This window comes from Rhipicephalus sanguineus, chromosome 1, assembly GCF_013339695.2.
Source record: "Rhipicephalus sanguineus isolate Rsan-2018 chromosome 1, BIME_Rsan_1.4, whole genome shotgun sequence".
Classification (NCBI taxonomy): domain Eukaryota; kingdom Metazoa; phylum Arthropoda; class Arachnida; order Ixodida; family Ixodidae; genus Rhipicephalus; species Rhipicephalus sanguineus.
The window spans coordinates 158569734-158597289 of NC_051176.1; the positions used below are offsets into that span (position 1 = coordinate 158569734).

At 41.9% G+C, this 27556-nt stretch overlaps 1 protein-coding gene across 2 annotated transcripts in view; it reads left to right on the forward strand.

The window, feature by feature from the left end:
• LOC119400931 (guanylate-binding protein 1) overlaps window positions 1-27556 on the forward strand; it is a 125700-nt gene that overhangs the window by 69077 nt on the left and 29067 nt on the right. For both annotated transcript variants that reach the window (XM_037667819.2, XM_037667826.2), the window contains 4 exons: window positions 15552-15610; window positions 17409-17538; window positions 20917-21081; window positions 23922-24012. In XM_037667819.2, coding sequence (XP_037523747.1) covers window positions 15552-15610; window positions 17409-17538; window positions 20917-21081; window positions 23922-24012 — 445 coding nt within the window. The remainder of the gene's footprint in view (window positions 1-15551; window positions 15611-17408; window positions 17539-20916; window positions 21082-23921; window positions 24013-27556) is intronic.

Consider the following 27556-nt stretch of genomic DNA (forward strand, 5'->3'; position numbering starts at 1 on the left):
CCAGGGGAAATCGGCAGTCGCCTTTTCCTGTCTCTCTCCCCTCACATCTTTGTCTTTTCTCCCACTTTTCATCCTTCCTGTCTTCTCCTCACTTCTATTTACTTCCGTTTTCCTCGCGGCGAGAGTTAACCTCGTGTGTGTGCCCTCTTTTGGGCACATTATATTTGATTATAGTGGCTGTGTACAGCTGACGTTGGCATGCCTTATATACATCTAAGTGCTGTCATGTCCCCATGTTGGGCTCCATGGTGGGCGGCTGGCATAGCTGCCGAATTGATACATCATTTATGGCTTCCGCTTCATTCCCCTGACTGCATGATCGTCCTCCTCTCACAAAGAGAGGGCGCACAGAAGACATCTTTTTTCAGAAACCAAAAGAAAATTTCCCACGATTCCACATCATCCACTGCGAAAATCTTGAAAAGAACGCAAGAACGATTTCTCCTTTTGTTGTCTCAAGATGCCTGACCGATACACTCGGTCAAGGTTATAAGGTGACAAGAATGGCTAGTGGTGACCTTCTCCTTGAAATTCAAAACAAGACACAGTTCGAAAATCTATTCAAACTTGTCTCTTTTGGAACGACACCTTTCTGTCACACCGCACCATTCTCTTAACAGCTCCCGAGGTGTAGTGTCCGACCAAAACCTACTCGACCTGACAGAAACTGAGCTCCTTGAAGGCTGGAGTGAACAGCACGTGATAAATGTATAGCGGATCAAAATCAGGCGCGATGATAAAGAAATCCTCACAAAACACCTAATCCTCACTTTTGGCACAAGCACACTACCAGAACATATCGAAACAGGATACCTGAAACTAAAGGTCAGACCGTACATACCGAACCCGCGGCGTTGCTTCAAGTGCCAGCGCTTCGGTCACGGCTCCCAGAGCTGCCGTGGCCGTCAAACCTGTGCCAAGTGCAGCTCACACGAACACCCTGATGACTAACTGTGCTGAAACTCCCCACTGTGTAAACTGCGATGGCGGACACGCAGCGTACTCTCGCACGTGTCCTTCATGGAAAATCCGCCAATGCTCTGGCAATGGAGCATTGGCGGAGTAGCGGGCAAGTTATCACTTTAATCATTGCATATGCAGGATTCTACGGCAGGCAAGGTGGTGCTGTCGCCGAGAGCGTTTGTCTCAAAATACAGCCAGTGTTTCAACACTGAATTTAAGGTAACGATACGAACCAAGAGATGGAAACACAGTGTGCAGCACTACAGTGTGTATAGTCGGTACCTGTTATCCACAAAAGAAGAAAACTGCTATACAAATCGGCACATCACTGTATCCTTCCTTTGTACGCGGGGCTCCACGCGCGACATCAGTGAAGTCAGTCTTCAGCACCTCTCTATACAGCGGGTTTTCCTTCCCATCCAGCCTTTCCGCCAACAACACCGGTTTCACCTAAATAAATTACAGTCCTCGTCAGCACTCAACGCTCGGCAAAGCGAGTGTTGTTTTCTGGTGGCCTCCATGTTGTTGAATACTTTCAAACCGGTCGGCTGGCAGCGAGCGCAGAAGCTGCGGTCGAGAGTAATTCGGCTCTCATGTGCTGTCATCTGCTAGGACCTCGTCCATCATGTAGATGCACCTGTAGGCGAATCGTCCGTGGAGTAGTCATCCACATCCATGACAAATCCAGATTCGGTCCGCCGCCTGAATGCACCAATACCATTTGTTTTTATGTTATGCGGTTTTCTTGGTGGACTGCTACAGAGAAAACACGATCTCTTTTCTTCATTACAACCTTCTCGCGCTACTTGGGTACTGTCTCGCTTTCTTGAAAGTTGGCACAATGGCTTTTTTCGCACCAGTAAAGGTGCTTTGCTGGCATTTCTTGGTAGATTCATCATTAACAATGCAGTGTTGGAGGTAATGTCCGCTGTGCACATTTGATATCTGTCAGGCTTCTAAGCGTGACACCTGTAATGTTTTTTCCCAAATGGGAAAATTCGTCATGTGCTCCCGGTATTCTTGGCTCCATGGACACCTTCGTTTGTGATTGCGCTTGTACCCTTGGAAAACTTGGAAGTTCTATATGTTGAATTCCAATTGCAGGGACTCCTCATTGTTTCATAGCTGACTGACCCACTCTTTGTTTGCTGAAGTTATAGCAAATAGTGTGTGCGTGCGTCTGTCATTTCCCTTTGCTTTCACAACAAACTCAGCTGCAGTTAGCAGCCAATAGCCCTGCATTTGAAGGAGTACTGACACGAATTTTATAAATTTTCTTATTGTGGCTCTAAATAAAAACACTGTTGTCAAGAACCCTAAAAAGAGTATCATGGTGCCTCGAAACACATTGAAGATATTTTTATTCCACTACCTTAAAACACCACTTTCAGTTTCAATATCGAGGAGGCAATTTCACAGTGATGTGTGAACACAGTTGTAAGTAGGCCTAAGTCACGAGGGAACAGCAATTTGTGATGTCCTTGCAGCAGCATCTGTCGTATGCTGTCAGTTGCACGTTGTGCACGTAAACAATGAGTAATTTGTCGTCTGGCGACTCCGACAGCGATTTCGGTGACTTTGGCTGCATGCAGGATGCAGAGTTTGCAAACACAGTGAACAGTGTGAAGTTGTCATAATAATGTCCATTGCAGTGGGGCTAGCTTGCAGATTCTGGGCGACGAAAACTTTAAAATCAAACTCAAATATTTTATCCGTGTTTCCTGGCTGAGGTGTGTAGAGCACATTAACACTGCATGCTAAGGAAACGAAAGATGTTCCTTTTGTGATGCCTCAAAATCTTGTCAGTGCTCCTTCAGACTTGATATAATTCACCTTAAGTAAGATTGTTGACCAAACGTGAAGAATAACTTATCTTTTCCGATTGTATTCTACATACGGTGTCTGTTAGAAAAGAGTCAATTAATAGTAGAGATACGGTGGCCAACTATGTGGGTGAATGGTGACTATTATACCCATTTGTCTGTTGCATCAGTGCCTGTTATAATGGTGTTCAACTTTTCTCACAGTAACATGGCCACTCACACCATGCGCACATATAGTGCACTGAATACATTTTTGCCTTACACTGACATTCATTTCAAAGTAAACTTTGTTAGGCTGTAAAATTATTATTACCGGACTGCAGCAGTCCTCTTGCAAATTTTTTTGTCACCAAGCAGCAAAACTTGTTGTTCAAGTCTACTTGTGGATGTAGCTTTTTTGCATTATATTCATATAAATTAATATCTTTGCTTCTACGTTTCCAGAAGTGAAACCGAAACCGGACACAAAAGTACACTCATGATCGCACCCCTCAAGGTGGTGTTGCTGCTTATGTCATCAAGATGCAGGCAGCCAGTGCTTTGCCACTCCAGACCTTCGACAACTGAGCCACACAATGCTTATGGGTCCACCTAGCACTGATTGCCCGTCATTTGGTGACGCAAGCAGCAATGTCATCTCGAGGGCTGCAGCCACGCACATGCTTCTACACCTGGTTTCAGTTTTGCAAGCTCTGAGACCAAGGGAATTATTGTGCTGCAGCTCCACAGGTAATCTCATTTTTCCAGTACCAAAAGCTGATATGACTGTTACAAAGAGTATTGCAAAACCAGAACAAAAAAATGGGCTTAATAAATTCACAAATGCTTAGAGCAGTCACTTTATTAATGAGGCTAGTGTATTGGGTAAACTTAAGATTATAGTCCATACAGGCGTTCCCAAACTTTCTGGCCTTGGGGGAACCCCACCAGCCTTCTCAAAATCCTGCAAAAACTGCTTTTTTGCACCAAAGTGCAAATCCACCACTTCACTATTACCATTATAATGAACTGACCTAATCGTCACACGTGCTATACAATACTATTGACATACTATGGGACAATTGCAGAATGGTCTTGCAACTCTACTGAAATCCTGTGTGTCGCCCACTCACAGGGAATTCGCTTTATCAATTGTCGCATAGGTTGAACTGCTTGTTTCGGATTCTTATTCTGATTGGATGCAAAATGCAAAATCCCATGTGGATTTGCTCTGCATGTTCATTACAACGCACAATTAAAATTGCTGATCCTTATACATCTGCAGTGATTCCACTCCTGAGCCAACTGTGCCATGGTGCGCCAAATTGGATTTACTGTGCCATCCTGATAATATCGATAGAAATTGCGCCAAACTGTGCCAGAGTCTCGGGTTTGGGGGCATCTATCACCGACAATCGCACCGCCGGTGCATCAGAACATGTGCAGCTAGATCTTGGGGCCACCAAAGTCACAACCACAAACCAAGAATTATTCCACTGAATAAACAGTGCTTGCGTGTGCGTTCCGAGTAAGCCATGATGCCATGCACGGTGCCGATGCAGCTCCTGTTGTGCAAGCCGGCTCGACGGTGAAACGCACTCTCCGCAGAGGCTCGTGACGTCTAAGGCAATCGGTGGTGAGACAGTGTGGCGTCAATTCATCGGCGGACATTGTCTGTTCCAGAAACTCTGCCGATAGCTCGTTTCGAGCGTGGCACGGCATGTAATTAAAGCAATGTTCAGTAATAACTACACGCGTGCCGCTTAAATGTCTGTCACTTCTATTTCTGGAAATCGCAGAATGAAATCTGAGAACGCTAGCTATATATGTATGGAATAATATCAGATTTTCCTTGCCTCGCGTCCATGGAAGAGCACAAGAACGGTGAGAACATGTTGACACTTTTCCTCAAGTATACTTTAACCCTTTCAGGCGCCACGAATGACGAACTGTCTGTAAATGCGTCAAACTCGTACAACATTTCAAGGCACTCAATATTTTATTGCAACAAAAATAATCTCATAATACGTCGATTTATGTGTTTTATAGTAATTAATCCTACTTAAATTCTAATTAAAGATCCAGTTATTCTGAAGTCATTCAGGTTCTGTTTATGCATAAACAAAATCAAATTTTATGCTAGAAATACTGTGCAATTTGGTTTTCGATTATAATCATTTCGAACAAAGAAAAAGTATACTTTTGGTTTGGTTCGCGGAAATCGGCACGTCGAACAACTCGTCGAACATGGTAGCGCATTCAGCAAAATGATCATTTGCAACAGTACAATGCAAAATGAAGTTAAATGATCACACATTTGTTGTGTAGGGGGTTCAACTCATCCAAACCTCAATGTATCTTGATCTTTCTTAGCCCCTAGTAGACGCAACTAGCCAACACAAGTTGTGTACACAATTGTATACAAAGCGCCTCAAAGGTTTAGCCATGGATCTTCATCCAGAAGAGCTCTTTCATAATTCCTTCCACCGGGTCTGTAATCTGGATTTGTAATCGCTCTTACGTAAATACCTCCGAAATGGCCCTGCCCTATCAAGCTCGTGAGTGCTAGGGTCCCAATTCGAATTTTTTGCTTGCTTTTTTAAAAATGTCATCTCATTGATAAAAGCGTGCCTCCTGGTCGGAGTAGCCGCAATTCGGTTTTAATATGGGCAGCTTTTAGAAGCGGGGACGCCGCTGGCGGCCCTGTCGTCGGAAGGCCCACACATCTGCCCCTCGCTTGCCAGGGTGAGTAGCTGTCGGTAAAGAAAAAATTTTTTAAAAATCAGTTTTGCTCAAGGGCAAAGCAATGAATGGGATACCAACAAATTGTATTGTCATACAAAGTAAAGCTAGCATCTAACTCTTTTAGATCCAATCTCTCGTAACTCAACAAAACGCTGGTTTAAGGGAATATGGCCACTCTAGAGACCGAAGCGGTTTTCGTGCTGTCTGTTCTCTAAACGCGAGGTAAGCGTTGAGAGCACAGTAAGTTTACGAGCTGTCTCCTGATGCCTCCAGATAGCGCGCACACTAGCGGCTGTGCCCTTTGAGCGATGCAGCACACCTCTCCCCTCCCCTGGCATCCATTCAAGCTCCTTACGAAAGACAGGTGGGGCATTTCCTCTCTGTTTGATGAGTAGTTGATGGCAGGCCTCGCACACGGGTTGATGGTATCGCATGCGCCCTCCGCGCAACGGAGATGGCCAGCTCGTTTCATCTCCGCTTCAGCCGCATTCGTCGCCAGCGCTCGCGAGCTTTTACTCGCGGGTAGAACATACGGTGCGTGGAGGGGTTATTGATTTGGATTTTATATGGAACATGGCGGCAACAACGACAGCAAAAACCTGTCGAGAGGTTCCATATAATTGCCATCACAATAAAAAGAAAAAAAATTGAGGAGCCATTCCACTTTGTGTGGTGGATGACCAGCGAAGCTGTTTAGCGCATGGCACAGAGATGACATGGTGGAGGCCATTTTGGTAGGTAAGGCCAGGTTGTTAATGGGCAGGCTGTTACTGTTCAATATGCAATATTAAAGTGAAAGGCTTAGATGCCTCATCAAACGCAAAAATTGGCTGTCGGCGGTGTCAACACGAGTGATGCAAAAAATCATCACGAGTTGCTTTGCACTTCCTCCGTGATCGGTGCGCCGATCAGGGAGGCAGTGCAAAACCAGGTGAGGGGCAGAAAGCTTGCAATGCCTCCCATCCTGGAGGCGATGCAAAACCATGTTAAGTGCAGAAAGCTTTCAGAGGGTGCAGGGGAGGAGCAATATATTGAGTGAGAAGAAAAAGAAGGTGGCTTTCGCCTTCAAGTCGTCTTAGGCGAATCCATAAGGGACCCTATGAGTTTTTTTTCACTGCTCCCTAGAGGGAACCAGGGGGTTTTTGGTGTACAAATGGAATGTCCTACCCATATACAGCTTCGCTGGAGATTTTTTAAATCACGTAGTTCCCCATTGAACGCACTTTCATACACTTTCGTGGAATCTGGACTTGAAGCGGATCTCGATCTTCCAGGCAACCAGGCGCATACAAAAGCGATAGTCTGAAAGCACTGCGAGAGTGCTCTTGCTACAGCACAGAGAGGCCTGAGAGAGAGGAAAGGGAGTGTTTGAGGATATTTGCTTTTTGAGGCTAGCTAAGTCACGTCATGCTGCGCCCTGCAATACAATCGACCGAGAAGGAAAAGAACCTTGAAAAAACTAAGAGCGGACGGAAAACATGGACAACAAAAAGTCACACATATGTACACGCGAGTGCCTACGTGTGTGCAGATGTGTGACTGTTTGTCATCCGGGTTTTCCGTGCACTCTTAGTTTTTTCAAGATGGAATACCAACGTGCCCAAACTGCCGCATTGCTAAAAAGAACCTGGCTTTTGCCTTGGAGTCGTCGTGACATTTGTCAACCACGTCTGCTGATAACCACATAGATGTATTTAGAGTGTTATTTCATAAAGTACAATTTTATTGATCCAGTATTATATTTAGTTGCTAGTGTCGAAAATAATCACTGAAGAGGTTATTCCAGAACACTCATCTACATGATGCCCTTATTTTTGCATTATCGAGTGAAATACTGAGTGTTCCTGAGATGATTTTCTTCGTGAGATTTGCAATTAATCGAAATATTTCTAGCCCTTCATCAGAGCCCCATAATAATTATTCAGGTGCTTGAATGTAAATGCAACTTGCTTCTCCAGTGTACTCCAGGATGTGAAATTAGCTGCTCCAAAGTGCTCCAATGTGTAAATTTTTGCTGCCCCAAAGTGCTCCAAAATGAAAATTTTGCTGTTCCAAAAATTGCTCCATATCAGAAGTCCTTGATAGCATCACTGCATCTGCCATGAATCGACTAGGAAAATGCTGCTAGGTCTGAAAGTAACTCTAAGCTTGCAGAGCATACGAATCTATTACCGCTATGATTTACGGACAAACCTGCAAGTCAGGCACGTAGCCAGGATTTTTTTTCGGGGGGGCGCCCAAGGCCTAATTGTTCGAAAGACAGTCTTTCCATGGCAAAAAAAAAAAAAAAAGTTGCCTGGGAATATAGAGGGATGGAAAAATTTCGGGGGGGGGCCCGGGCCCCCCGGGCCCCCCCCTTGCCTACGTGCCTGCTGCAAGCACAAGTTAAACACGTTCACGGTGAACACTGCCTGCTGATAACATAACAGTGAGCCTTACTCAAGGCTTCTCTGATGGTCTTTTTTCAGAGACTACTAAAGTGCAAGGGTGACATCCAGTGGTATTTTTGAAAGTCGAACTGATGTAAGCTATGAATGTAAAAACACACTGCAGTTATAGACAACATTATTTGTTGAAATACCTTGTGAAATGCTAAAATGCCATTTGCAGAACTTATTTGGTGAGCCCTGATCTGGATGCCCACCAATCAGTCTCGACTTATTTACTTCAATGAAACAGTAAGAGTGACAAGAGATGTATATATAGAATGATGTGGTCCCATAGTTATAAACTTTACTGGGACCTCCTGTGCATAACGACAAGAATTATCAAAACAGGCAGCAATGACAGCATAGGAAATTCTCTATTAAAAATCCTTTTAAATAGCCTGATCATTATATTCAACTGCTGCTTTTCAATTATTTATGTCAAGTACAAGGCTGGGAATAAATAAGTAACAGTAAAAACTACAAAGGTGAATTTTAAAGAAACAAGCAAAAAAAACTGTAGGAAATTATTTAAAGACATGACAGTTACTGACTGCTAAAAGCACATACATACTACTATGATAACGGTGCATTAGTCTGAGGAAGCTGTAAAAAATTAATTTAGGTCTATCATGAAACCTTTGAGCTTTCTGGAATTTTAACCCTTTCAGACGCCACCTATGAAGAACCGTCTGCAAATGCGTCAAATCAACACAATGTTATTTCAAGGTACTCGATATTATATTTGCAACAAAAATAATTTTGTAGTATGTTAATTTATGTGTGCTATAGTAATTACTCCTAATTAATTTGTAATTAAATATCTATTATTTTGAAGCCATTCATGATCTGTTTTTGCATAAATCGAATGAAATCTCAGGCTAGAAATATAGTACAAATTCGTTTTCGGTTATGTCCATGTTGAGCAAAGAAAAATTGTACTTTTGACATGGGTCGCGGGAAGCGGCACGTCGAACAACTCATTGAATATGGTAGTACCTTCCGCAAAGTGATCATATGCAACAGTGCACTGCAAGATGAAGTTGAATGAAGACAAATTTATTGTGCAGGAGGTTCAATTCGTCCAAAGCTCAATGTACCTTGTTCTTTCTTAGCCCCTAGTCAATACAAATAGCAAAAACAAGTGGTGTACATGATTGTGTACATACTATCTCAAAGGGTTAAAGGAGATTATGCAGTTAAAACTCAATCTATCGAAACCCAATTTTACGAAGTTCCCGATTTAATGAATAAATTTCTGTTACCCAGCAAATACCCATAGGGATCAGTGTTGTCATCATCCCGAATTAACAAAGTTGGCCACCAAGCCCAATTTAATGAAGTTTTTTCTGAAGTAACTGAGTGAAAAAGCAGTGATTTCCATCTAATTTTGACCAAGACTGGTTTTTCTTTGCTATCGTGTTAACGCTATCGTGTTAAAACATATAGGCGCCCTATATGTTTCGGCCCTAGGTTTACTTTCACGAGGCTGTACGTCGTGCCCATGCACAGAACAACGGACTCTGCTGTCGATGGCGCTCCTACTTACCGAATGGTGCTGGAGGCAGTGGTGGTTGTTTTCATTATTTCGTGATTTATGCGACAGATAGCACTGATCATTTCCTCACATCTTTCTTGCTCGGCCTGCTCGCACGATCACTGCAGTCTTTCTCCGTGTTTCCGCATATCGGTAGCCTGGACATGGTGTCCCCAATGTCTGGGCCTCCCTCTGGCTAGCCCTCGCAGACTTTTCAGACACGCAGGCATGGTTTGCCGGCAAAAACAATGCCACGATAGCTTTTGGGTGTCGCTACGTCAGAATTTTAGATTTTGAAGGACCGAAAAATTACTTTCTTGGTTTTATGAAAATCCCGATTTAACGAAATAATTAGTGCATGGTCATCACTAGGTTAAATCGAGTTTCAACTGTAGTGTGTTCCAGATTGATGTGGCTACAAAATGTACTCACTGTTTACCATATTCGATGCAGAGGCTAGATAAAATAATATTAATATACTCTGTGAATTGTGTATTATTAGGACAGTAAAAGATCGTTAATTCAAACTCGGTTAATTTGAAAATTACAGCTAATTTGAACTGACACCTTGGTCCCAGCACAGCCCTGTGTAATTCAATGGGGGGAAGACTCCCGATAATTCGAACATGTCAATATTCAAAACGGTTAATTCTAACTGGGAGCCTTTGGTTAGGAGCATGAATAGTGTCATTTATTTCAACATTAAGGCTCGCTGCTCACATGAATGCATTTTGGCGCTTGTTTCTGGCGTATAACTGACTTATTGGTTATTGTAGTTGCTGTTCAAGCTCCATGAACTTAATTTGTGATGTCACCTGCCACAAGCATATACTAGCACCTAGTTCGCGATAACGAGTCCAGAGGTGGCTTCTTTTGGATCTGCCAGCACAATGTGGCATGATGTCCATTCATTCTAGTGCCCGCGAGCTAATTTTATGGTCCCTTTCGAGTTCGAATTAATGAGCCTTTACTGTTTTAAGAAGAGATGTCTTTGGTGTGATGGTTACTGGGACAATATCTGCTAATCTGCTGAATACTGGGGTCTCCGAGGGTTCCCTCAATAATTCAAAGATGAGGGGACCCCAGGATTATCATAAATTTCACTAGAGGCAACATATACCAACTTGTTTTGCTATGTTTATTGTTTCTCAGTGCCTCAGCACCATCACAGACAGCTCTGAAGAACTGCCAGTAAAATCTTTAGCCGTCTACGGTCATACTGGTACTTTCTATTATTTGGCGTGTGCATGGTTGTGTAATTGGGACAAAATGTGGTGTGTCCTGTGACAGCTGGTAGCCCCTTTCTCAAACTTAGTGTGCTTTTCCACATGACACGTGTTCTGCGGAGAAAATGACAAGCGTTCCGCATATGATAGTCAAGGCCAGATCGTCTCTTTTCTCCCCCCCCCCTTTTTTTTGTCATCAGTCAAAACTTGATTGTCAGTGTGCAAGGTTTGGCTAGTTTGTCAGCAGTTTGGCCAGTCTGGCCACTTTGTAAGTAGTCAGTCAGTCTTATTTGCGACTGTTAGTGATATCTCCTTCCGTCACGAATTATGATGCACTGTCTGCAAATGCGTCAAATTAGCATGGCATAATTCGAAGGCACTCAGTATTACATTCCAAGAAAGAAAATGAAGGAATGTGTTGTTTTGTGTGAGTTTGAGTAATTAATGTTAATTTGTGTGTAACTAATTATCTCATTATCTTGCCATCAGTCAGCTTCAATAATTGCATAAAAAGAATCAACTATTAAGCCCGAAATGCATGCACAGCTTGTTTTTTGGTTGTATTAGTTTCGAGCGGAGAAAAAAAAATCCTCTTGACGTTGGTCCTGGAACGCGGCACGTCGAACAATCGTCTAACATGGTGGTGTGTCCAGCAAAGTGACCCCCTGCAGCAATACACAGCAGAATGAAGTTAAGTGACCGCTAGTTGTCCACTCAGGAAACCTGCACGAATCTGCACACTGAGTTTCAGGCCATTTGAAGAAAGGTGCGGCGTGTGACGCGCCTTCAAAGTTCATGTACACAATTGTGTACGCCGTGACTGAAGGGGATATATTAACGCAAAGGTTAAGCTAGAAGCGACAAAGGCAACAGATATTTTCGAGCAGGGACAAGCAAAAAGTATAAATTAACCGAAGTTACACAATAGAGCAGTTTGAACTAAGCAGATTTAAAATAGATTGAAAACACAGTGGGCCCAATAAAAATTTGAAATTTGTTTGAATTATGGCGAGTCTGCTGTATAAAAAGGCCAATGTCATGTTTAATGTGACCGGTCATGCTCAAAATATATTTACTCATAACTGATTTGCGCCCATGTCACGTGATGAAAATGTTGTTGAACAAACTCTATTTTAAATTGTTTGGAGTGATGATAGCTGACTGTCATATGTGTTTACCCATGATTCTATGTTGTAGTTAAAGGTACACTAAAGGTAAATAATAAGTTCATGTAGATTCTTTGAAATAGCGTTCCATAAACCTCGTACTGCTTGATTCGTGCCAAAGAAATGCTTAGTTTAAAAGAAAATCATGTATTAGTGGTCCGCACACTGTTAGAGCAATTCAAACCGCTCGCCAACTAGAACAGCCTTCTGATGTAGTCATGCCCGCCTTTTACTTGCTTTACTGCCAGACAGCCAGCTAAACAGAGCAAGGAGCTTTAGCGGAATACAGCCGACAAAAGCAGAACTTGCATCGGTAACGTCAAGAAGTTATTTTTTGCATGAACTGGACTGAAATGCACTAGTTTCATTTTATTCCGTCTTTTGATGCACTGAAGTGGTCTTTTCTGTCATGGGTAGTTTGAGTACTTGTGACTAAATGTACTACACCATCGGGTTTGAGAATGTCCCACTGGTGGCGCAAATTGCGTCCTACATTTACCCTAATTTCTCTATTGCTAAACTGCTGCTGGGTATAATGTTGGCATTTTAGACATTCTCAAGCATTGACTCTGACGTAAATTTTTATTTGTCTTTGTTGTCCCTTTAACATGAGAATGAACAAAAAGTATAATAAAATGGGCATGAGAGTGGAAAGGGAGAAACATGAAGTTTTAATTAGAGTGCGTATTCTATATGCCCTTTTTTTTTTATGCAATGCGAAGTTGAAATTTAAGATGGCAATCAGATTCCACACCTAAGTAGATGCAATGATCTACTGCTGTGATTGGTTGATGGGTAATGAAAATAGAGTGAATATACTGTAGCAATCACTGGTGCGAAGTAAAGGACGATAAAATTGGTCATGTTATGATTAATCCGCAGCTGATTTTGTACACACCTTGTAGGGATTTTCACAAGGCTTTCATTCAGCTTCTTTGTTTCGTTAGCACTCAGGATGCATTTAAATGAGGATAGGAACCTAGCCAGGTCATTAGAAAAGGGAGTGGCCCTAATATGGACCTCTATGGTACACCTATATTCATTGCTGTTGTTCTGACTTGTTGTCTATCTTGTAAGTAGCTGCTCATTTATTGTTGTTACGTACTACTTATTGCAATGGCTCCGTGTTAACAAAAAATATTGTTATTAATAATGTCAAACTTACCCTCTTCAATTGCTCTTTTAAGATAATCCATTTGAGCTATCAGTGATAGATTAGTTTAATGTCCTGAATGGAAGCTAAACTGATAAGGGGAAAGAGTACTAAATTCATTAAAATATTTCGTTAGAGGCTTCTCATTAAGATTTTCTATCACTCTATTAAAAAAATGGAAGGACACAAATGTGCCTCTTATTCTGCAAATGTGTAAAATCACTTTTTTCTTCTTTTTTTTTAGTAGGAATGACTCAACTCTGTTTGAATTCACGTGGAAAAACACTACTTTTAAAAGTTAGCTTAATGATAACAGAGATGTTAGCTATATGGTGTGCAATCATTTTATTATTGTAAAGGATAGTATTATTCATGCCAGCGCTTCCCATGAAACACAAAGCCGCTATGAAACGTCTTTAAAACGTTTAAAATCTCTATAAACCTCTATAAAACGTTTTATAGAGGTTTCGTGTTTTGTGGGTTGTTTCTTTAAGAGTCCTAATTAGGAGGATTTCTTCATCAGGTGTGGTTGGAAAAAGGAAAGATGAGTGCAGTAGATGGTTAAACGACACATTACTGCATGATGCAGAGTCTGAAACGTCACTAAAGAGAGCCCTACAAATGGCACCAGCTATTTAAAGTATATTAGTGTATATTTATAGTGAATGATTCTCAGTAAATAAACCAAGAAATTATGCATTATCTGATACAGTAAAGCAAAACCCTACATAGTTTAAGCTACAGCACCTATATTTCTCTGGGATATCTGGAGACTATAACGTCACATTTGGTGGAGCTGCTGTGTATGACACGCCTTGCAACGAAACTGCTGCCATTATAGGGATGTGCGCCAGCCGTGTTTGTATTGCTGGTCATCCTACTTCAGTCCATTTTGCTGTCATCTTCAGCTTGAATTTTTGTCAGGTCATTCTGTATTCATTGATTGTGCGACTGGTGCTCATCAGCTTCTATTGCCGCAACTTCCCGACTTTCCAGCCAACCTACCTCCACACGTTTATGCTCTCGCCACTTACTTCAGAATAAATGGATATATAATTACACACTAATTAAGATTATTTACTGAAAAAGGCACAAATTACCACCTTCTCCTTCTTGCAATAGAATATCAAGCACCTTGCAATAAAGATGTGCAAGTATCACTCATTTACAGAGTGTCCATCATAATTTGCACCTCGAGGGCTTAATCGCCATTTACCACCACACTCGGGAACTTCCAGCGGAGAGCCAGTGTTGGCTGCTTGTATTACAGTGTGCTCTATGTTTATGTGAGTAGTGCAATCAGTGTTGATCTAGAGGTTTCCTTTCACGTGTACAATGAAACTGCCCTTGCTACTTTGTGGGCTGTAAAACCTTGCATTTAGCAACATGTCAAACTACAATGTTGTGTGCTTGGGTAGGGCATCTGATGAGCAGAGTGGCTGCAGTGCATTGGTGCAATGAGCATTGCCAGGATCTGCATATTTGTGGCCATCAGTTTATAGCAGAAGACTGCGACCACAATTCCTGTATTTATGCTTATTGGTGATTGTTGTCAGAGGGTTTGTTTGCCCACAAACTTCTTTGCATTTGTCGGTTATCAAGTTACCAGAGGAGAGAACGTGAGTGACCTAGAGCAACTCAAAATGGTAAAAAATGGCTCTGGAGCAGCGGGGTTTGTGGCAGTGCCTGGTGGGTCAGAGATCAACCAGACAAGGAGAGTTTGGCCTCTGCAATCTTGCAGACGGCAGAGCTTAGCCCTGACTTTTAAAAAAAAAACGTTGAGAAGGAAAAGTGCAATTTGGAAAGAGAATAGCCCTTCATCTTCCGTAGCTCCCTTTGACACAAGGTGCTTTACTTAAATCATAGTGCGAATTATTTACTTTAGTTGTAGCCTAATCACTTGCACTTGATAAAAGTGCTCTGTTGTTGTATTCCCTTACTCAGTGCACATAGATAAGCATGAGCCATAAAATGTGGGCTGTTCATAAGTGGCATATTGCACGCTTGGGTTTATGTATGCATGTTTGTGTTGCATGTACAGGTCATAACAGCCAGGATTGGCAATGATAAAAAGCTCTGGATGAAGTGCACCTCTTATATGTATGCATTGTTAATGGTAAATGTATTATCATGGCTAAGAGTGCGACTAATGCAGATAAAGAAAAGAAGGGGACACACGATGTATCTTTCATATACTATATCTGCTATTTTTAGACAAAACAATAGTAGTCTATGCAAGAGCAGTTTGACTGTCAAGCTATGAAAAATTAAAAAACCATAACTGTCTTGCAGCGCTGCATTTTAACTGGCAAAAAAAAAAAAAACTTGCTGTTTGTATCTTGGTTGTGGGTTGCTGCCACTGCTTGATGCTAATGCCAAAGATCGTTTTGGTCACAGCAAATTAAAGTTGCCTATGTGCGGCATGTTTGATATATTTCATTTCTGTTCCTTCCTTTCTTTGCCACCTCTTCGTTTTTTCTTTTTGCTAGGACTTTGACCACTTTGCAATGTTTTTACTTGGTTGTGCTTCTAGGCCCAGCATACAGAAGCAAAAAAGACATCTTTCATACTACTTCGACAGTTACTGCATGGGTAAAACTTTATTTTTTTACTTTAATTACTCCTATGTACTTTTGTGGCTTCATTTTTGTGCTATTCTTGCAAGCTGCTGTTAATTTTCTGCACTTATAATTGTTGAAGCAAGTTGTAATTCTTGTTTCCAGAGTATTTCATGTACAGTTAAAACTTGATCCTAACAAAACCTGATTTTACGAATTTCTCGATCTAACAAAGAAATTTCCACTCCACGGCAGGTACCCATAGTGTTCAATGTTGTCATCAACTAAAATGAACGAAGCTATCATGACACTAAACCCGACTTAACGAAGTTTTTTCTGAAATAAATGAGTGCAAAATGCATTGATTTCTTTCTAATTTTAACACAGGTTTTTCTTTGGGCGTGTGCTGTAACACTGTCACATTAATTACATCAAGCTGCCCTAGTCACGACCCTAGTTTTATTTTGACAAGGCTGCATGCCCTGCCCATGCAAGGAACAACGAACTTAACAGTCACTAGCACTTTTACGTACCAAATGGCACTAGGGGCAGTGGTTGTTTATTGTCCCTGTAAATGCTCCCACAAGAACACAGTGGTTGCTTTTGTTATTTAATGGTTTATGCAACAGATGACATTGATCGTCTTCTCGCAACTTGCTCTGCCTGCTCGCACAATCACTGCATTCAGATTTCCCAGTTTTCTTTCCAAAACAACAGCATGTCATACCTTCAGGTGACTGTCTACCTTGCCTGTATCGCCCAGATAGGAGAGGCTCCATGTCCAGGCTGCCCTCGCAGATTTTTCAGACATGCAAGTGTGTGTTAGTGGCAAATAAAATGCCACAGTAGCTTTCAGGTACCACTACATTACAAGATTTTGAGGACCGAAAAATTTCTTTCTCGATTTTACAAACGTCCCGTTTTAACGCGATAGCGTTAGAGAGCTCATGTCGCAGAAATTCCGGTGTCGGCGTCGGCACCGTTGGTTGTGAGCGAAAAATCATCCGTGAGCGAAAAATCGAGACAGTAGCAAATAAAATAAACGATAAAATCTTCGGTCCCAATGAGGATCGAACCCGGGCCGTTCGCGTGGCAGGCAGGTGTCTTACCACAAAGCCACGATGTTACTTGCAGCTGCTTCGGAAAAAAAAACACTACATAAATGTCATGTAGTGAAAGGAGTCTCAACGCATTTTGTTCGGCAGGTGTCACGACGAAAACGAGCCCATACGGCGATTTGTAGGCGCAATCGCGAGGCCATCAAACTACGTCGAAAAAGGCCGGGATAGTGCAGCCATCGCCGCTAAATACACACACGAACTTTCAAACAGCTCTAAAAACGGACAACTATGTCCATCTAGCGGAAAACATATCAAGCCAACGCAGCAAACGCTAGATAATGTGCTGTCATCTGTGAGGCATTGTGAAAAATATGTCTAGACTTTTCATGGCATCCGAGAGGGCGGGCGCGCGGCGTATATCTTGGAGGCCATGCGACTCTTGCTTTAGATCGAAAGCCTGTACAATTCGCGCGCGTGCGTGCGTCACGCGCGTGTGTGTGTAACAATACACATTAATAAGTATGCACTTAGTGGTTGAAGTGCGCACTGGGGGCCGGATTTCGCTATCGCGTTCAACTCTTAAAGGCGAAGCTTAAGGGTCCCCCAATTTTTAACGAAATAATTCAAGCATGGTTATCACGTCATAAAATCGAGTTTCAACTGTGCCTTTTTTGTGTCATTTTTTCAAACAAAGTAAATTTTACTTAGGCCACTTGACATTTCATTATAAAGTGTTCTTGAACAATAACATTTTATTATTTTTCTGTTAAGTCTTCCAGATGCCTTGAGCACTGCTAGTAGCCAGTTGACAAAAATGTTGGACAATGACTTTGCTTTTCGAAAAGAGATGAATTCCAAAAGGATTAAACTCTTTTGCACAAGTATGCGAGATAAGTATCTGGTAAGAATGTATTTTTACTGCTTTCTTAGATAGTGCTTTCTTGGTGTTGCCCGTGGTAATCAGTAACGGTTCATTCAAAATTTCTTACAACTTGTGAGGGTTGACCATTGGGTTAGTAGGTCACTGATAAAATGTAACCAATGCTCCCAGACAGCCAATGTGCTCCTTGTTTTGTCCTGTCTGGTAGTGCTGTTTTCATCTAGCCCAATAGCTCATAAAATTTTCTAGGTTGTATTATTTTGTATGTAACTGTGCCTGTGTAATATGGATGGGTGTGCTGCATCTGTGTCCTATACATTGAGTTAGTCAGTGACTGCTGCGATTATTGAAGGGACACTGAAAAAGTTTGACAATGTTGTGCCAATGCATTTAGCAGGTAGTGGAAGTCTCGAGGATCATTAGGAAACAGTTTAAGGCTCTCTGCATAAAGTTTGTCATTTATTATAAAGCTTTAGATCTGTGAATCACTGCAGATTACAGTGGCGCTCTTTTCACCCAACCCTGCCCATGGCACATTGCTTGGGTGATTGACATCACACAAGCAACCAATCTGATTAGGTTCTTACTGATGCCATGGGTAATTTTTTTCAGTTTACTGTGAACAAATATTGTTGATAATTGGAACACTTCATAACTTGTGTTAAGAAAACAGTAACAGAAGGAGAATACACAATCACAATTTGCTACTATACACTTGAAAACTTCCAGCAGACAGCAAGCATCGTCGGCCTGTGTTTCTTAGGTGCTCCATATTGACGTGAGCTGTGTGCGACTAGTATTGATCCAAATTTTTCTTTTCTGTGGCACCATAAATGGCCCCAGTTGCGCTGTGGACTGTAAACTGTCCATGGACAGTGCCAAGGACCAAAAAGGAAGAGCAACGCTCCTCAAGGCCCCATGCATCCTTGCCGCAAGGCGGCTAACTACGCTGACATTGGCTTGTCATGCGGTGAAGCCAGCCTACAGGAAGTGCGGGTGCCATGAGGCAAAGCCAACTTGCGAGGGGAAGCAAGTATCCACGTGTTAGATATATATATATATATATATATATATATATATATATATATATATATTCCCCCGGGGAGGAAAGGTGTTGCACAATATACTTAATATACTTACAACTTATGTATAGCGCTCAGATGCAGGCATACAAGATGGAGCCAAGTCTGCACGAGAAATCACTAAATGTCGTCTTCTGTAGTGTGTTCATCTCTTGCGCCTCGTGGCATCAGCCCCAGCGGCGACTGCACCGTCCCAGTGCTTGGCTGGTTCTAGTGACATTGCTTCATCCGAGTGACATGAACAATATCGGAACACAATCGCGCTATGGTGGTGTGAAGAGGTTCCATTTCGTATGTCACGTCGGTGACTTGGCGCAAGACTTGGTACGGACCACAGTACGGCGAAGTCAACTTCTCTCACAGGCCAACTCGCCGTCACGGTGTCCAGATAAGGACCGTGCCACCAGGGTTGAAGTGGACATCGCAGTGGCGGGCAACATAGACGAGTCGTTGCTTTTCGTGCAAAACATTAAGACGCAGGCGGCCAATCTCACATGCCTCTAGAGGTCTAGAGATGACATCACGGACGCATTCTGATGTCGTGTGGGCAACGGCAGGAAGGAGCGTGTCAAAAGATGGCATGGGTTGTCGTCTGTACAAGAGGAAAAATGGAGAGAAACCGGCAGTATCATGCCAGGACATATTATAGGCAAAGTCCTGGCGAGACTTAGCGTGTGGTAAACTGGACACCGAGAAGAAGGCAGGCACTGTTTGTCTTCTTCTCTGTGTCCAATTTTCCACGCGCTAAGTCTCGCCATGAATCTATACCAGCTTGCCCAGTACACCACTTTACTTCAGTTTATAGGTAAATGTTAAGAATACCAGAGTGTCGTCCCAGTCACGATGGTCGGAAGAAACGTACATGGCGAGCATTTCAGTTTGATTGAGCCGCTCTGTGAGGCTGTTGGTGAACTTTTGAATACACAGTCGTGAACTTTTGTTTTGTAGCGCAAGAGTGCAATGTGACTTGAACAACTTGTGATAGAAAGTAGTGACCCCGATTGGTAAGCAATTGTCAAGGAGCACCGTGGTGAAGTATGAAGTCTTCTAGGAGGAAGTCAGCGACGTTGGTTGCACAACTGGTAGGGAGAGCCCGCGCGATAGCATACCGAGTGGTGTAATCCGTGGCGACGGCTATCCACTTGTTTCCACTGACTGATAAAAGGAAAGGGCCAAGAAGGTCAAGAGCTACATTATAAAATGGTTCAGATGGTGTCTGAATGGGCTGAAGGTGTCCTGCTGGAAAGGCTGCTGGTTTTTTGCAGTGCTGACAGGATTTGCACAAAGGACATAACCGTAAATGGACCAATAAATACTGGGCCAAAAGAAGCGATGTTCGAACACGGTCATAAGTCCTTGAGACCCAGCCGCAGGAATATCGTGCAACTGCGCGAGGACAGTTTGACGCATATATTTGAGCATGACCAGCAGCAGTTCAGGTCCGTCAGGACTTGAACTTCCTACGTCACCAACCCTCTCGCTCTCAGCATATACCGCAGTGCAACAGCTTGCTTTCACAAACGCTGACCGGTGGTGACACAACCGCCGGCGGCCATGCGCGCCAAATATCATTTCAGTTGCTGAGCACTGTACACCCAGCAGCAAGACTTCATTGTTATAACCAATAGTAGGGCATAGGAGCATTGTAGTAAACAAGTTATTTCACCATAGAAAGCATCCAAAGTTGACGGTGCAGCAGCTTTTCATTGTTATAACTGATATATGCTTAAAACCGGTATCGTTATGAGTCGGTTTGACTGTAGATCTTTTGAATTCTTAATTTATATTTGATACCCAGAAATGATGCTGTATGACTGAAAATAATCAAAACATCAAACGTGAGCATTCACTGAATGTTCATTATTTCTCTGCTGCACGCATGGTTGCATCTTGGCTGTAGTTTCCAATTATATTGTTTAAAGTGGGTCATTGTAAACTGGAATTTAAATCAACTGCCATAGTACTCTTTGCTGACAGCAGTCTTTTGTAGCCAACATCAACAGCCGCACTGATTGCCCATTTATGTTTTGCAACCCAATTGCCCCCCTCCTATATAGTAGCCAGAATCTTTTGACGGAACCTTGTGGGATTTGGCAGTGTGAACTTGAAAATAGAATTCAGAAAAACTAGCCTATTTGGTTACATAAAGTGTTAACGATAACTGAATTTACTTGTGGTTACAGCGCTTTAACTTCTTTACTTGTTTTTTCTTTTTTTTTTTGTGGGGGGGGGGGGGAGCACTCGATTGTTGAAGATCATGCGTTGAAGCTTTTTTTTTTCTTCAATATTTGGAAACCTTTTTTCTTTTTTTTTGCAGCTTGATGCTGAGGGCTATATGAAAAGTATCCCTTTGCCAACCACAAGTGCTACTCTTGAAGTAACCACAAGTGGTTACATCAATAGCCTGCTGGAAGCATTTGCTAGAGAATTATTATCACTTTTACCTGAGGAAGACATTGCCAACTACAAAAACTCATTGAAGGTTTGTGTCTATATACTTGCGAACTCATGATTAATGCTATGTTGATGCCAAGTGGTCAATGCAAAACTTGCAGGGGAAGTGTTCCTAAGTGTAACAACAGGCAATACCTTTTTATTAATGATAATGCTCTAGAGATACTGCAGCTTCAACAGCACCCAATTTCGAGGCTAGTGCTCTAAAAAAAGATTGTCAGATTGTTGAATCTGCCCATTTTCAGTATCGCTGACAATGTTGACTGATGACAGTGTAATAGCCAGTGTTGACAACACTGGCCATCACGCTTAACACTTTTGCTAGAACTGCAGTCTTCAAACAACAGGGAGACATAGAATTTTGCAACAGCACACCCCTCAAACCGTTTCGGAGGCTCTCTATAGATGGCGGGAAATGTAATATTTGGAAGCATGCGTGCAACTATCAGACACTTTCACAGAGCTCTGTGGAGAGCACAGGGGAAAAAATAAAAAGTAGCGATATTACACTTTAGGCATAAATCTATGAAAATAATTTCAGCTTTCCTTTCATGTCCATTCTTTGCATAAAAGTTTCCCCAGATGTGACAACTTGTACATTTTTACAACAGTCTTAAAGGTTGAAAAGCATAAAAGTATTTTGTGAGACTGTTTTCTAATGAAAGTAGTATATTCACGCAACACAGTAGCGCATACTTTGAAAGAATTTGTGATTAAACTATTTCTAGCTTTTTTTTTATTATTTTTTATTGTTTCATAAAATGTAAATGGCTCTCACTTGCCAAAAAAGTTTTTCCGTACAATATATTTCATGAAAATCCTGTGTAACGAATACTTATATATGTGTAATTTTTTTTTAAATTTTATTTTTTGAGAGAGATGTATCTCGGTGGAGCATCATGGTTAGGACAGCTGGCGGGGAATAACCTTATATGCATGAAAAGTGAGGCTTCTGTTCACATTGACCGAATAATCTGAGAACTTGCGAGTGAAGATCTGATATGACAATTCAGTTCAGCAGAAATCCATAGCACGGAAGAAGTTTCATAAAGGGGGGAAATTGTAATCTCCTTGACAGAAGCATGAGATTAGCATGTCTTCCACTGCTTAGGGTTGTTGATTAATTCCTCATCTCCCTGTGAGCCTGCAGCATCTTCATTAGCTCAGATATAGCGATTGCCCCAAAAAGGCTTTGGTGTCAAGTTTGTAAACTGAGCCAAGACAAATTTTTCTTCAACATTGAAGCTGTCTTGGAGAAATGCAGAGAGATTTCCTTTGTAGCTTCATGCTACTTTCAGCTGGATAGCAATTTTTCTCTCTTGTAATTATTTCTCCACCTTGCATATTTTTGCCCAATTCATTTGCTTTGCTACACTGTCAGCACAAGAAGGGGAGTGCTGCACTTCCTTAACTATACTCCATCTCACTACTGCCGTTCAGCACTGCCAAGGCTACGGGGTCTAAGCAAGCCACACACTTGCGCAGCGAAACATGGTTCCAGATATAATTACCTTACAATTGGCAGGGTTGAGACATTTGCGCTTGTTTGCACGTGTTAAGTCACATCGATGCATGATATATTTATTCTTCTTCGCATTTATGTCGTGTGCATTTAATTGCTGTATCAGTAACCGCCAGTAACTCTGGTTACAAATCAAGATGGCAGTGCCCATGCAGGTGCAACCGCCCGCTTCGATCCGAACTTGCACTTGCTATTCGCGCACAGCGCTGGCAGCAACATATCAATGGTGAAATGAGCCATCGCTTTGTGCCATCTCTTGCTGAGGACAAAGCATCAGGTACATTTTGTCGTTATTTGTGATATCAGCTGTTTGTTTAGCCAGGCCTGCTAAGCCTAACGCGCCGAGAATTTGATAATTGTTCTTGGAATCAGAGCAATATAGTCACGAATACATTGCTGTCAAAGCGTCAGCACATTAATCTAAAGCACATACAAGTGTCAGCTTGTAACTTACGGGTCACACAGCGCATAAATTCTTGATAAATTCTTGATAAATAAAGACTTGATAAATTCGAAGCGGAGGGCACCAGCTGCAGTAGGTGCAACAGTAGCAGTGCTGAAGGGAACTTCTGGGATGGAGTATAGTACAGAAATAGCATCCAGATGAAAAAGAGACTGCAAGACTATATTCATATCAAAGTCTCAACAAAATAGATAGTGCTGAATAAGACTGGTTCTACCCTTGCTTAAAGCACCTCTATGTGCTTCAGATGTTAACATATGTTAAGCAGTGTACAACTCCACTTTGTGACCTGACAAATGCAAGATGATTGTGTGCTAAATCCAAGCATATATGCTCTTGCCTGTACCTCTTGTTTTCTTCACCTTGCGTTGCGTTATTACCTTTTACACAGATACGTTTAGTCAGTTGGTCAGGTCAAGTCGAGTCAGTCAGCCAGTCGGTTGATGCTGCCAAGGGTACTATCCCTTGGTTTTGGGACGTAAAACCACAATTGCGGGTGTAAGCAATTTGCTGCATTCGCACAGTGTGAACTTCCATGCATCATGCATGCCATAATGGAGAACTAGTGCAGAAAAATGTTGACCGTTTACTTAACTGCCCAGTGACATGAAGCTTGGGTTACTTTTGGGCAGCTCATGGTGAGAACAATGTAAGATCTTGTCGAATAATTTAGGGTGGTTGTGTGGGCTAATAGTTTGCTTATCTTAACTAAAAACTGCCCGTAGTAGTTACTGTATTTTCTTGCACATAACCCGCACCAATAAAAACTGCAAAATATGCTTGAAAAGTGGGGGAGTGGGTTATATGCAGGAACGAGTTATATGCAAGAAAATACGGTACATTACTACATTATTGTACATACTAATTTTCCTTTCATATATAGCAATCCCTGAACCTTTTGGTGGACTCAATACAGCTGAAGAATGAAAGGGCTGTGAATAAACTCTTTGAAAACTGCATGGCCACAGCCAAAGGTAATTCTTCTATGGTTATTAAATTACCTAGTCCTTCTCGCTGTAGTGGTCTAGTGGTTATGGTGCTCAACAGCTGGCCCGTGGGTCGCAGGATTGAATCCCAGCAGCCGCAGTCGCATTTCGATGGAGGCAAAATGCTCGAGGCCCGTGTGTTTAGATTTAGGTGCACGTTAAAGAACCTCAGGTGGTTGATATTTCCAGAGCCCTGCACTCTGGCGTCTCTCATAGTCATAGTATGGTTTTGGGGCATAAAACCACAAGAGTTATTATATTATTAAATTACCTAATCCGAGTGTATTACCTATCATATGACAACCCAAAGCAAGGATTTTATGTACGATTATTGGTGCCATTGAGTAAAAACCTCTTTGCAGATAGCAATAAAATTTTGATAAAGAAGTTGATGGTACTGTTACCACCATGTTCTAGGCCATTTTCGCTTCTTTGATATTATGCAAATATGTGCTTGAGAATGTTGATTAGTTCTATGTTGTACACACTAAAGGATTAGCTTAAAGGAACTTACAACAATTTTTATGGTGCCTACTTTCTTTAGTGCAACAGCAAGCTTACCGATCAGAGTGTCTAATTATGGCGCAGGAACACAGAAAACACCGGGAAACATTTTTTATCAGAATTTTTTGATCTGCAGCTCCTACAAAGTCATACGCATGACACATGCCACAAACAGTGTTAGGTGAGCGTGATAGCGGTTAGTCATCGTGCGATTCAGTTTACTGTGCGTGCATGCACGCCGCGAGCACCTTCCACAGCTCAACATGGTTCCCCTAGTTGCCACAAAGGCAGTGCTGCTTCTCAGCGTCAACTCCTTTTACTTCATAATACATAATCATAGAATAAAGCAGGAATGCCTAATAATATACAGACTGTCATTTTAAGCATGAATTGTGGTGTGCCTAAACAACAGCACACTACGTGCAGTAATCCGAATTATTCATTCGCTCTGTACCAAGGCTTGTCCGCTAGACGGTGCAACTTGCTGGTTTTCGTGACTCTCAGACACAACTTAAAAATACATATCCTATTCAAATTGCAAAGAGAATGTTCATTTCTGTCACTATTATTCAGTCTTTCTACTTCCACCAGTGTCTTGTGACACGTTCTGGCCAGTTGTTCTGGCCAGTCAATGTAGACTGCTAAAATACTATTCTAGAAATATCATAGGGCTTGTTTCATAGCAAGAAAATGCTTAATTAAAAAAAATGCCCATATTGCATCCCCTAGTGCAATCCCTGATTCCCATCCCTGATTGAGCTGTGATATCATGTATGCCATCATGGCACTATGATTTCTTACATAAAACACATCATGCGCAAATGACATCACATGGACACAACGTATTCCCTTTCTTGCTGTTTGAGTGAGTTTCACAACTAAGCAAAGCCAGCACAGCACTATGCAATAACAAAACAACTAAAATGTGAGAACTCAGATGGTGCAAGGCTGGTTGAAAAAAACCCTTTCAACCACCTGTGTCATTGTCACGGGTAACGCGAAAATTTTGTTTGTGCCAAGAATCAAATGCACAACTAGGATCTTATTATGCCTTACAACGCACTGCAATGATTTTTTTTTAGCATGAGTGGTCATGTGCATTAGTGAGAGACGTGGCACTGAGGAGTTGCTGCATTATTGTCCAGCAGACTTAGAATGTCTTGCTGGACTCTCAAATCGTGACCTACATTTACAATGACTTCTCGATTACTAAAGTGCTGCTGTCAATAATACTGAAGTATTAAACATCTTCGAGAAATAATTTTTTACTATAGCCTTAATTGTTATTTGCATTTTAGTGCCCCTTTAAGGTATCATTTGGCATATATCCCAGTACATGTTCTAAGATTTCTTGAAATAAAAAAATTAAGTTTGATAGTTACAATAAACATATATACTGTAGTACAAAAGAACTTCACCCCAAAGTAACAGAAAGTTTTGTAACTCATTAAGCAGTGTTGCAATGAATTTGACGACATATTCATTTTAGCGCTAAAAGGACAAACGCATGAAAGACAACAGGATAGGTGCTACTCACAACTCTGGTCTTTGATGTGTTTGTCCTTTTAATGCTAAAATGGAGATGTCGTCAAGTTTACACCAACTAGCCCAGCGACAAGTTCTTATTTTGCAATGAATTGTTTTTGATGCCAGAAAATAATAATTTAATAATATCTGGGGTTTAACGTCCCAAAACGACGATATGATTATGAGAGGCGCTGTAGTGTAGGGCTTCGGAAATTTCGACCACCTGGGGTTCTTTAACGTGCAACTAAATCTAAGTACACGGGCCTCAAACATTTTTGCCTCCATCGAAAATGCAGTCGCCACGACTGGAATTCCATCCCGCTACCTTCGGGTCAGCACTCGAGCGCCATAACCACTAGACCACCATGGCAGGGCTTTGATGCCAGAAAAGGAAAAGGGTCAAATAGATTACCGCTTGCATTGGGAGAAAAGACTTCCACTGGTGTCAGGTTGTCTTATTGCCTCTGTTTCATTTCTCTGTTCTTCATTATTTCTACATGTGGTTGTAACTAGCAATATTTAGTACTTTTTGCTAGATTTTAGTATTTTTTTACTTCAGCTGTATGTTTTATATATGTGTGTGTTCTGAGTTCAGCAGATGTGATGTAATAAAGAAATTTTACTAATCTGCACAGTCCGCAGACTAGCCATATAGCTGCAATTATGCAGTGCGCATCATCCGCTATGGCATTTATGGCTCAAGGCCTGCTCTTCACTGCTTGGTCATGAGCTTCGAAAAGATAGAATATTATGTATGAATAGAGTTAAAGCTCGATATGCTGAAGTCGGTAAAATCGGCAATTTACATTATTGTATTGAGACTTCATTACTTAAAATTTGACCTTTTCTGCATGGTATAGGTGCCGAAGGATTGATTTTTACATAAAAAGTGGCACTAGAATACTTCAGTAATATGGCAGTTTGAAAAAAGACCGATATTTGGGGGGTTAAAGGAGTACTGACACACAATTTTGAAGGTGAGATAACTTGGACAAATTTGTGTAGACATACACGCATCAGCTGCCAGATATCAATGGCTAATATAGCCTAGAACATACTTAAAATCTATTAACGTGTCTGCCGCACACTAAATGCCCCACCTCACAACATCGGCACCAACTTGGTTTTTTAGCGAACAGCCACCTGCATCATGAGATTGTGTTGGCTGCCATGATCTTTGCGAGCACTCTCTCCTAGCAGACTTTTTCAACAGAAAGAGGGGGCGCCTCTTTTATGGACATAGACATGAAGGCAAAGTCTGATATCCTTGCCTCGGCAGTGAATTTTTTGTTTTGGTCAGCAGGATATTTACAACATCCCAGAGGGTATTGTAGCAGCACCCAGGGAGCCTTCATTGAAAAGAGTTGTCAATGCAGCACTCATATGAATGCGGATTTGTGTGCTCACATAGCCAGCTATGTTTACATGAAAACCATTTTGGGTCCCGCCTCACTCAGTGCTCTTTAAAAGTGAAACTGCGACTGGGTGCTATAAAACCGTC